This window comes from Aquila chrysaetos, chromosome 6, assembly GCF_900496995.4.
Source record: "Aquila chrysaetos chrysaetos chromosome 6, bAquChr1.4, whole genome shotgun sequence".
Classification (NCBI taxonomy): Eukaryota; Metazoa; Chordata; class Aves; order Accipitriformes; family Accipitridae; genus Aquila; species Aquila chrysaetos.
Genome location: NC_044009.1, coordinates 23,235,639 through 23,247,052, shown reverse-complemented (window position 1 = coordinate 23,247,052; position 11,414 = coordinate 23,235,639). Strand labels below are relative to the sequence as shown.

General features: G+C 37.8%; 1 protein-coding gene across 6 annotated transcripts in view; it reads right to left on the bottom strand.

Moving 5' to 3' along the window:
• Positions 1-1,862: 1,862 nt before the first annotated feature.
• STRADB (STE20 related adaptor beta) overlaps positions 1,863-11,414 on the bottom strand; it is a 10,451-nt gene continuing 899 nt past the window's right edge. For 2 of the 6 annotated variants that reach the window (XM_041124366.1, XM_030016924.2), the window contains exons 2-13: positions 10,349-10,454; positions 9,169-9,225; positions 8,745-8,825; positions 8,258-8,357; positions 7,490-7,611; positions 6,920-7,028; positions 6,282-6,405; positions 5,562-5,733; positions 5,068-5,172; positions 4,622-4,851; positions 4,003-4,045; positions 1,863-3,526 (exon numbers count right to left, since the gene is read on the bottom strand). In XM_041124366.1, coding sequence (XP_040980300.1) covers positions 3,374-3,526; positions 4,003-4,045; positions 4,622-4,851; positions 5,068-5,172; positions 5,562-5,733; positions 6,282-6,405; positions 6,920-7,028; positions 7,490-7,611; positions 8,258-8,357; positions 8,745-8,825; positions 9,169-9,180 — 1,251 coding nt within the window. In that variant the 5' untranslated portion in view covers positions 9,181-9,225; positions 10,349-10,454 and the 3' untranslated portion in view covers positions 1,863-3,373. Of the gene's footprint in view, positions 3,527-4,002; positions 4,046-4,621; positions 4,852-5,067; positions 5,173-5,561; positions 5,734-6,281; positions 6,406-6,919; positions 7,029-7,489; positions 7,612-8,257; positions 8,358-8,744; positions 8,826-9,168; positions 9,226-10,348; positions 11,214-11,414 lie in introns of those variants that run through there. The other 4 variants (XM_030016923.2, XM_041124367.1, XM_041124368.1 and 1 more) reach the window with 4 other exon arrangements.

Genomic DNA, 11,414 nt, shown 5'->3' with positions numbered 1-11,414 from the left:
AAAGGCAGGGTATGTAAGTCACCTACTTAGGTATCTGCCTTGTGTCAGAGACATTCAAAACAATGGTTTTCAAATGCTTTCCCATTATTTTACCCATCTTCTAGGCTAAAAACTGGTTTCACGGTACTTGAGGAGAAGGAGGGGGTGGGGAAAAGAGAGAGGTAAGGTAAAACTTGGTAATTTGACAATTATTTTTTTAATATTTACCTTTGTTCCGTAATAGCATCAAGTGGAAGAAACTGTTACCTCTTCAATGGATATTTACTGCATTGAGACTCTTTGAAGCGAGTAGTTCATCTGGCAGATCAAGTTGATTCTGAGTAAATCACACTTTTTCCTGTGTTCATCCATTCAGTCATTCACTGCTGAGGTATCAGACCAAGACAATAAGAAACTCAACAGCATTAAGCATATATTCAAGGATAATGTTAATTAATGTAAGTTTTCTGTTGTTACAGGTATTTCATTATTTTATGTAGTGTTAAATGCTAGCACAAAGAAAGGTGGCAGTAAAAAAAACTTGTGTTGTTTTCACAAGTATTGCAAAAGTAACCAAACTATAAATTTCTGTTTCAGTGACCATAAGATTTTGCAAATGTGTAAGAGCTTTATAAGCCCCTTTGAAAATACTTCACATTCAGCCTAAATGTAAGATACTTGAAAATTTCAAGTCCAAGTTGTTCTAGTTGATATGCTGATAACACTCACCACTGGTATGAGTAGGTAAGTGCTCTAAAAGAGAAAGAAAAATACTGTGCTTAGAACTATGTCAGCCTGCAATAGAAAGTCTCTGCAGCTTGAATCTTAACAATGCAGATCATGAATCTCAGATTTTGAAAACACTAACTGTATGCAAAACCTTCAGATTTTCAGTAGAACACAGCTGTTTCCAAGAAGTTCTTTTCCATGACAGGTAGTTGAAACCTCCTTAACAATATGATGATTATATATTTCTTTTACGTTAACTGGTATTTCTTATTTTGCATTATTCCTTAATAGAAAGTCTCATGGTTAATAAGAAATCTGCAGAAAACCTTTCAGCAAACATAATCCAGGAACTAGTTTTAAGTATCTCTGGTTATTTTAAGAATTACTAGAAGTCACAGTGCCTCTTAATTACTTTTGTTTGAAAATACTGTAGTTGTTGAAAAGCAATAGTTCTAACAGTGAAGACTTGTGAGCTTTTTAACTTAAGAAACTGTATTTCATTTTCTTTTTAAAAGTTATGTCAGTACAGAAGCTGGACCGGTATATGGAAATAAGTAATTTTAATTTTTTCCACAGGAAGAGACAGCAGCAAAGTAACTCAACTGGAACACATGGTTGTTTAAATCAATTTATACTGACTTTGCTCTTAGTATCCAAGTTCATTTTTATACAGAGCACAGGGCACTGTTGTTTCAAGAGAAACTTGCAAATACTAGCAGTTAAGCTACCTGAAATTTTCTGCAGTTTGTTTTTTTTTTTTCCAAAAAGAGTATTAATGTTTATTCAGAGATCTGTAATTAAAATATGTACAACTTCACGTGTTCTCACTTACTTGGCTTGGTTTTTACATGTACTGTTAGTCAAAAGTTACTTGTAGGTGCTATATAGTGTATTTGATTTGAAAAGTCAAAATTTTTAGTGGTTAAGAATTAAGAACATGGGGTTCACATGAAAATATTTTCTCTAAGAGTATATAATTGTTATTAGTATTTTTATGATCACAGTAGTTTTCTAGTTTAGACAACTATTTTCTTACCTAATGACTGACATAAATACAAAACTCCTTTCCTGCGGTAACAAGAAGCTGTTAGTATGACTGGACTATGATGAAAATAGAGTACAAGAATTACAGAAATAAATGGAGACAGATAGGGTAAGTTTATTGAAAGGCTTTTAATCTTAAGTTTCACGTATTAGGTTTTGAAATATAGAGCTCTCTTCACAGCATAATGAGTAGAATCAACTTTTTTGTTAATACTTTAATGTGGTTGTTTAGAATTTTACGTCTGTCTCAGGCTTGCATTTTGGTCATTTAGTCTTCAAGGCTTTGCAGTGAAGCTGCTGGCAAAACAGCAGTATTCGCAAGGTTTGCTGCAGACCGGCTCAGCTATGGAAGACTTGAAGACTTAACGTGGAATGTATTTTATGTTGAAAAGTTAAAATATATCCATTCAATATCCATACATTTTTACTACAATCAGAACTTACATCAGTAAAGTACTAGTGGCTTTGGGACACTTTTACTAAAACACAGTGAGAATATGCTTTTTTTAAAAGAAGCTGCTTTTGTTCAGCTTGAGTTGCCTGGTACAGTGTAAGAGTTGAGAACTTACTGAATTGTAGGGAGAAGAAAGGCAGTTTTTCATCTCACTTAGAACAGATAAATTCACTAGGATCCTGGGGGTTTTATTAGGTTCTTGTTATGGCTGAATCTATCCATGGGAATGTAACTGTGCCTTGCAGAAGAGGCTTGTTTGCCAGCAGCAGTGCCAATGAAGCTTAATGCATGTTGCCTGTTCTTCTAAGAGAACAGTGTTAGATTCTGGTAAGCTCTGGTGGTGAACAAGAATAGAGTATAAATAAAAATATGTACAGTAACTTTAGATTATTTAATATGATTCTTCAAAATTAACCCGTACCTGCTATAACTTGAGACTTACTTTGCATAGTAAGGGGTCCTCAGATTAACTGCTAAAATGACACAACAATAAATGGAGATGCAAAAGTACAAATTTGTACTAAGAATATAGACAAATGGAAGAATATAAGTCACATTTTCAAGTAGCTTAACTTCTTTGGGAAACACGCAGTATTGAAACTGCATGAAAAATGATGTATAGCTAACTTTTGGCAAGTATGACAGCCCATCAAGTGAGAAAAATACCTTTTGGGATGTGTGAAGAGAGAAACATTTATTTGCATAAGGAACTAATTTGTGCAGTTTCAAATTTAGACTTGGAAGTGGAGGATTTCTCCTTACTAAAATAATTTGGGTGATAATGAAAAGACAAATAGATTGATTATGTAAGGTCACAGACAAAACTCAAGCCTGAATTCAGAAAGGCACATGGACTGCAGCAATGAGCTGAAAATACAGTATAGAGTAAGATTACAGCAGGAACTCTCTTCTTAAGAAATATTTTGAAAGAGAGAGATAAGCATTCAGCCATTCTCTATATACAGTCTTCCTTATGGTCAGAAAGTGAGGCACGCTGCACTTCATGATGCCGACAGAGGACGTAGTTAATGAAAATATGGCCACTTCAATGGCATTTTCAAGTATACCTTGTCTAATTGTATTTTAACCATACAAACTAAAGCAGCAAATACAAATCACATTTTCCTTCTTTGAAGCACAGGAGAGGTATGATTGTTTGCTATTTATTTAGAATTCCCAGTCTGTATCATCTTGATTTGCAGTAATACGTCCAAGTTCAGTCCCGACTGCTGTTGAGGGCAGTGCCAAGAACTCTGATCTGTTATTTTGAATAGGAGGTGGTAATAGAGACAGTAGTGAATTCTGTGTTTGTTCTTTTATCTAGAAAGAAGAAAAGTTAAAACAGGGCTGCACATAAAAGTCTACATAACCTTGCATCTGACTTAATTAAAAGCATGTGAAATCAGAGCCACGTTCTTGCATGTGACAATATTGAAAATAACAGGATGAGGGGTTTGGCTTTCCTCACTCTAGAGTAAGTTGGATTAGTCTTTCAAGATCAATTACATTAGCTATGCAGTTCTGCTTTAAATTAGAATATTAACCATTATTCTTATTAGTTAGGCTGACTTCAGTTAAACAGACTTTATCAAAGGGGAAGTGGATTACTCTTGTGCTTCCTATACTCTACCAATACCATTTTGTTTAAAAAAAAAAAAAAAAAAGTCTGAAGCAGATATGCTGTTACAGGATGTTTTTTGGCTCCAGCTAATTTAATTATTTTGTAATCGAACTCTAATAATTTGTGGCTTATTTAGGTTATAGCTGTGTCGCTTAACAAAATATAGTAAACTCACCTGTTTGAAGAACGTATGCGAAAGCAAACTGCTTGCTGATGGCCTGGATCATAAAATGAACAGTATAATTATATTTTGGAAAGTACAATACTGCTTTTGGAAGATGGGCCAGACTGACAAATCAATTTAAGCCCCGTGGTTTTTCATCCACAGGACAAATATGAAGCACAAGAAAACCAGCACAGAATTCCTACAGTCTATGCCTCAATTTGTAGTGAAAGCACTACTGAAGAAATCTATTTTTAAAGGCTTTTTCACTTTTCTGTTTTAACAAGGAATTTAATGCCTCATTCAGAAGAGACAGTATTGAAAACGTATACTTCAGATTTCTGTTTTTTTCTTGGACAAAGTGCATGTTTAAAAATTAATTTTACTTGTTACAAAGTATATTCATATTACAAGAAATTCAGGGGTCAAACAACTTTAGAAGCATGGTTCCTTTATCAGGCAAGATAATTCTTACATTACAAAACCAAAGGTAAATGTAGTGTTTTGCATAGTACTTCTGGTTTGAAATTCTGACTTTAACAGTATTCAACTAATTACTGTATCCTAAATTGTGGGCTATACTTGGCCTTAGACTGAAGTGACAGAAAATTAGTTTTCACCAGAAGGTTACCTTTTCTCAGGGTCCTGCTGCAAGCAAAGTTCTACCAAGTTGTGGAAAGCAGGTGAAAACGTTTTGGAAAAGGGAATTTGTAGTCTTTCACTGGTCATTGTGCGTGTCATGCTCTCACCAATTCCAGAATCAACACCTGATCGGGAATTCTTCATCCTGGATTCCCCAAGGGGAAAGGTATTTATATGCCAAGGACAGTATGTGGGACCTTTCAGCTTTTGCAGCAGCATCTAGTAGAAAGGAATAGCAGTGTAAGAGTTCAACACCTATCCAGACCTATTCAGGCTAAGCTGTGAAACTCCAGGAATGGAAGGATTATTTGGTCTAGAAAGAAGCATGCATATCAAAAAGCAGCCCCCATTTCAGCAGTAATAGCATTGGTTTCTCTGAGTAAAACAAAAAACACTGAGAGTGTTTTGAAGTAGAAATAGAGTTTAGCATCATACCTGAGTGCGAGGCATATCCTGAAATGGAACATGTCCGTTGGCTAATTCACATGCTGTAATTCCCACACTGTAAATATCAGACTTCATGTTATACCCAGACAAATCCTGTAAGAGAAAGAAAACTCTACTGGATCACTGATGCCATTGAGCAGTGCCAACAAAAATACAAGTGTCTGTAATCTACACAGGATTGAGGTAATTAAATTGTGAAGCCTCAGGCTTTGTTCACAAATCTGATGACTGTACTGAAGACAAATTTTAGGATCTGCAGTAGTTTCCAGGAAGGTCAGGTAAAGAGACTTTAATACAGCAGCACCTTACCAACAGCTTTAAAACCAGTTCTCTTTAGGAGAATTACGAATTCAGTACATCTATGTCTTTTTAAAAGTTGCAGTTCAACAGCTTCCATTGCACTTCTACAACCAGACTTAAGTTAGAAGTTGAGTACTTCCAGTAACTTTGAACAGGAAAAACGAAGTGTAATTTATACTAACCTGTCTCAGTAGTTCAGGACTCAGCCAAGGAAGCACGGACGTACTAAACTGGGGGAAATCATATACCACCTTTGACTTTTGTCCATTGTTAACTAAACTGTAGAGGTTGTTTAAGCCAGAGAGAGAAACCAGCCCATCCCCTGAAATCAGAATGTGGCTAGCTTTAATATTCCTGTAACATAAAGTAGTAAATTTTAGTTATAAGAATTACTCTAAGCACTACTAGAGTAGAAAAGCTTTCATATTTCATTAACTTATAGTAAGACTTTAGCGTGCAGTTCTATTTAGCCAATTACTTTCATGAAAGTTCTTCACTCAGTATGAGTTGTCTTTTTAATACAACCCCAAGAAAGAGGAGAGATGATCAGCAAGAAAAAACTGCCAGAAATTGGAGAGGGGCCCTCTTTCCCTGCAAAGGGTATAAAGTAAGGAAGCCCTTTCTGCAACTCTGATTCTCTCCTTCAAAGAGACAAAGACAGATGTATAATCCCTGTAACAACTGGCTTCAAACAATACATGAATACTGTTCTTGTTAAGCTTCTACAAACTTGGTTCTGCTGTATTATTGAAGAAAAAATGCTTCTGCACTGTCTGACATAAGAAGGTATGTAGAAAAAGGAAGGAGGCAACACTTAAGCTGAAAAAGAGTTTTGAAGTGAAACTAAATTCTTAATAAACTGGATGCTGTAATCTGATTCTTACCTATTGACATTCTCCTACCTGTGAATGTAGCCATTCTGGTGCATGTAATTTAATCCTCTGATTGCACCAAACAGAATGTTCCCTATTAAAGCTTCACTCATTCCTTCAGGAAAGTAAGTCTTCAGCAGGTGTCTAGCCGAACCTGGAAGTAAAAAAAAAAACCTAGCTAAGCCTAACAAAACTTGCTAAATTACCTGTCTATGCTTGCTTCATTGTATACATTAATCAAGAACGGTATTCTCATCTTTATATTGACTATGGTACATCAAGAACAGTTACATGGATGCAACCGATGCATCCATCATGCAAAGGTCACACTCAAGTCATGCTTCTGTTAATTCAAAGTCTATGCAAAGCCTGTATTCAATCTAGACAAGTTTTCTGTTGGCAAAATTCAAAGTTGTATAAAGTCAAATACATCTCCCAGTTACCATTTCTCACGTGGTGGGTGTTAGGACTAAGTACAATTTAATGCAGTTCAAATACCAGTCTTCGCTGAAGATTATGTACAGAAGACTTCTCTAAACAAATGGTTTGTGAAAGTTTGTTTTTTCTACAAGACAGGAGATGCTTAAAGAAAAACCTCTCATGGACCATGTGGTCCAAATTGTATCAGCCCTTTTTCCTATTCCAAAATTGCAGTTAACAGTTCTTACCATAAGCCATGAATGGGGAGATAACCCAAAGCCAACTACCAGCTGTAAACACTGTCCAAAGCGTCATTACATTGGGATGCTGGAAAAAGTGGGATAAAACCACCTCATTCTATGGAATTAAATGAAAGTGGATGTGTTAACCACAAGACAACAGCCTTACTAAGAGCATTTAATCAATAGAAAGAACTGTTCCCTATGTGCATTTATACATAGTTGCAGGTAATGTGTATAGCCTGCAATAGAAATGTAAATAACTTGCCTATAATTGCATTTGTCTGAAGTAGACCTAGTTTGCTCGTAGTCCGAAGTTTTGATGTTAAATACATACTACAGAACATGTTTCAAACAAAAAGTTGTACAATTACATAAGTATTTAAAACACTCATCAACAGTTTTCTTCAGAAAGCAACTCTCAAATTTACACATGCTTTGTGTTTATATTCTACTCCTTTGGAGGAAAAACTTGACTGAAATGACCCAGTACAAACACAAAGGCTACCTCTGTTTAGTAACCTCATATGTATTCATCACTATCTTCATCAGACTTGTGCAGAAATGCTGTTGCTTTACCTGTAAGGCTTTCAAATGCTCTTCAGAGCAATTTTCTAGGTCTGTGATCCTTACAGCAACTTGCATGCCTGTAGGCGTATGCCGTGCAAGGTAGACTGAAGTTAAGTTGTTGAACCTCCTACCTGAAACCAGAAGTGGCTACCTTAACATTGGAGAATATAATAATCCACCACATGATTGCCTTCATATTTAGAGATAATTTTACAGTTCTACAATTGCAATTGATAGCAGCATGACCTTTTCTTTAAGAATGCCAAGAACTTAAGTAGTTGCAGCAAAATATATCCAGGAAATTAGTTAAAGCATGGCTCTGCTGTTTTTAGAACAACTAGAAGTCTTTAAACATTTGCCAGTATCAATTACACATCTAAATGAACAACACCTTTAGCATGCATATTCACATAAACATATGCATGCACAGTAGGATTCAGGGCAGCCATCCTTAAAACAATCAACTCAGCCAAGTGACAAGACATGATGTTACTTAATGGTGCATTTATTGTCCACATACCACAGATTTAGAAAACTGACATGCACAAACATCAAGAGAAAAATTCAGGTAATTGTTGATTTGTCTTATATCTTAAAATAAGTGATTACAGAAACATGAGCAATGTTCTGCACTTTTCTCAACTAAGGAGACACAAGAATAGTTCTAGTCAGCTGATAATACATTTTCTAAACTTAGTATTTACTGCAGTTAGCAATAACCTATTGACAGCATGCATCTGCAGGAACAAGAAATATTTTAAGGTACACTTATGTTACCTATTTCCAGCTGGAGTTCATAGTGAGAGACATTAGAAGAGCAAAATACCATTTCATTCCTTCCTGTGGATGGGGGAATCCAGGCTAGATCAGGATCAGCCTAACAGTGAGGAAAAACAGTTCTCAAAATGACTATATAATTTTTAAACATTTACTTATTTAAAATTTAACACAGAAATATAATTAATTAGAATGCTAAGATCAGGTACTCAAGTCAGAACATTCAAGCTGGTGCTTTTACCATTACACTGAGAATTTTATGAGCTACTGGGGTTGTTTTTTGTGTGTGTGTGTTTTCTTTTTAAACTGGTACAAGATTAAGACTAACACTTAGTTACCTATAGTCTTCTTCCAAAGTGAAAGCCCCAAAGTACTCTGGTTATTTTTGCTGTTATCATTTTAAGAAGTACCCCCTAATGAGATTATTTTTAATATGTACCAACTTCGTATTTAACATTGCCAGCTAATGTTTCTATTTTCTCCTTACCAGGCATTCATGGACGCTGCTCTGAGATAGCTCTTCTGGTCTGATTGATTCAACTGGCGTACGCAGAATACAGGAACAGTCCTTGAGAACAGAAACAAGTGAATGTTAGTGGAGTTGCTGCCATTTATTACGCATGGCAGTGGGAAAACATCAAAAGTAGCCCCTGTAAGCAGGATTTCAGAAAGTTTTCTGCTACAAGTCAGTCAAGCAAGAGGTTAAGAAACAGCATAGAGCACATACATGGCAGACCTAGAGAGAAGAGATACTCAATAGTCTCCTTCACTGATAGTTGATACAGCAAAGTTTAAACATCTCAGCACTGTGGAAATCCCCTCAAGCAAGACATTTCACCAGAACTTTTTCACATTAAGGTATGACTGGGTAACAAGGTACAACTGCCAAAGATTTTTAAATACAAACTTACCAAACAAGACATGGAACCGCTTTAGATCAGGGGAAAAGTCATATACACCCATTTATCCTAGAAAATTAAAGTAGCAATGTAAGATTGTACATAAACCTGCGATAAATATAAGTCTCTTTAATCACAACTGTGAGGCATTCCTCTTGCTTAACACACACACAAAAACCCAGAACTACAGCTCTGGGAAAGCCTGCTTCTATTGAGCCTTTAAGCAGCATATGGATTTAAAACTCCATACTGAGGATATGCAATATACATTCCAACTCAAGTTTTCATTTTTGATTCATGGGTTTAGAGATCTTATTACCATTTCTGAACAAACAATTTAATTGCAAGTTAACCGCCTAAGTGCAGAAAGTAAAAACGAACAGATTCATGAATCCCTGGCAGTCTGTAGGAAAAGAATTGTCTGTTGTTTTAAAGGAGCACAGCTGTGCTAGTCAGATCTCGGCTCAGCTGTGTGCAGCTGAACTAGCTCACAAAAGAAGCAAGCCAGAAGCAATTGCACTTTACATTTCACAAGTGAGAGAGGAAATACTCTTGTAAGGGATTTGAGGGTTTAAAAAAAAAAAAAAAAAGGAGGGGAGCCAACTCAGATAATTTTCACTTTACTTAGGCTACAGAATTAGCATTCAAACTCCCTCATAGATCAGAGTAGCCACTCTGAAACTCCTCCAGCAGACTTACTTTATGTCTGATGCTTTGAAAGCTTAGGCAGTGAAGAGACAGAGATGACTATGTCTAATAAGCATATCAAAACTTCTGAAGTGTAGAGTGGGACTAGCTAATTTATTTTAGCTACAAGCAAGTCTTCTACCATGATGAATCCTGCTTGGTGGCTGACGTAAAGTCAGCTACAGGAGGTAGTTCTATGTTAATATGTAATTATTGCTTGCAAGTTAACTTTAAAAAGGTGAATTACTATATCAGAAACTGATCATTTTGTTTATCAAGGAGCTAAGCTTGATTATATCCTGCATTTAAATCATGTATGCTATTTAATCAAGGCAACTCTCTTGAAAAGCTAAAAAGCTCCCACCACCCCATCCACTGCCAAATATCCAAGCCACTCCTAATCCTTAATATTTTTACCCTGAAAATCTGCTCGAAGTAAAGAAATAGACAAAAGGAGATACTTAGTAGGTACTGGGCACCTTCAGAGCATCAGGGCTTGACTTACCCAACTTCACTGAGGAATTCTGTGGCAGAGTAGGAAAAAAAAAAACCAAAACAGGTGCTTTAAGATACTGGCCGGCACTGTTGTGGCTACAGCATCCTTCTCCTACCTGGAAAGAAGATACCTCATTCCATTATACAAGATAACTTATTCTGTTGCTTGGAATATGAAACCACAAAAGCTAAGCTGAAGAATAAAGTCTTAATAACTATGATACACTAACGTCAAATAATTGTAGAATTTGTTCAAAGGGGTATAGCCAGCCAACAGAAATGTCCATGATCTACATTTGTTCAAATAACATTACAAATGTAAGATTTTTATTTTTCTTATGCAGTTTAACATCGTTTCCATTTTCAATACGGTTTTGGATCATGTCCCTACATAAGCCTTTTCCCTGTTTCCACATTCTTCTTTCTGTATTGCAGGCTTGTTTTTGTACTGCGGATAGTGACAGCATTGCACAGCTGAACTGAGACATTCATCCCAGTTTGGCCAAAACTCCAGATGCACCGAGCAACGCAGGGGAGAAAGAAAAACAGAAAAACGTGCCTGTGAGGCGGGGCAGCGCGGAGGCTCTGGAGCCCAAAGCCCAGGTACGGCGAGCGCACGTTACTCTGGTTCTGCTGAGGGGGGGCCGCCGCTCCTACTTCAGCGTCCGGCGTGACTCGGGCGGCTCTCGATCGTCTGTCTCCAGTTAAACGATCCGCCCGTGACAAAAGTAACGGAACGTGAGAAAACGACGCCCCGCAGGCTCTCCCGGGAGAGCTGCTCACTTGCTCCGTTAAACTCGTACCTCGGCGCCCCCGCCTCCTCCCGCGCCAGGCGGCGGTTTAACGGCGCCCCCGCCTCCCTCCGGGCCCCCGCGGCGGCCGGGACAGGGCTGCGCCCCTGCCAGCGCGGCGGCCCCGGCGCCGCTCCCCACGGCCGCCTCCCGAGCTCGGCGTGCGCCGCTCCCCCCTCCCCGGCCCGCCCGGCTTCCCCCGCAGCGGGGCTGAGGGCGCGGCCGGCCCGGAGCCCTGGCGTCCCCGGCGCGGCCGGGAAGCCCCGCAGGGCGGCAGCACCCGCT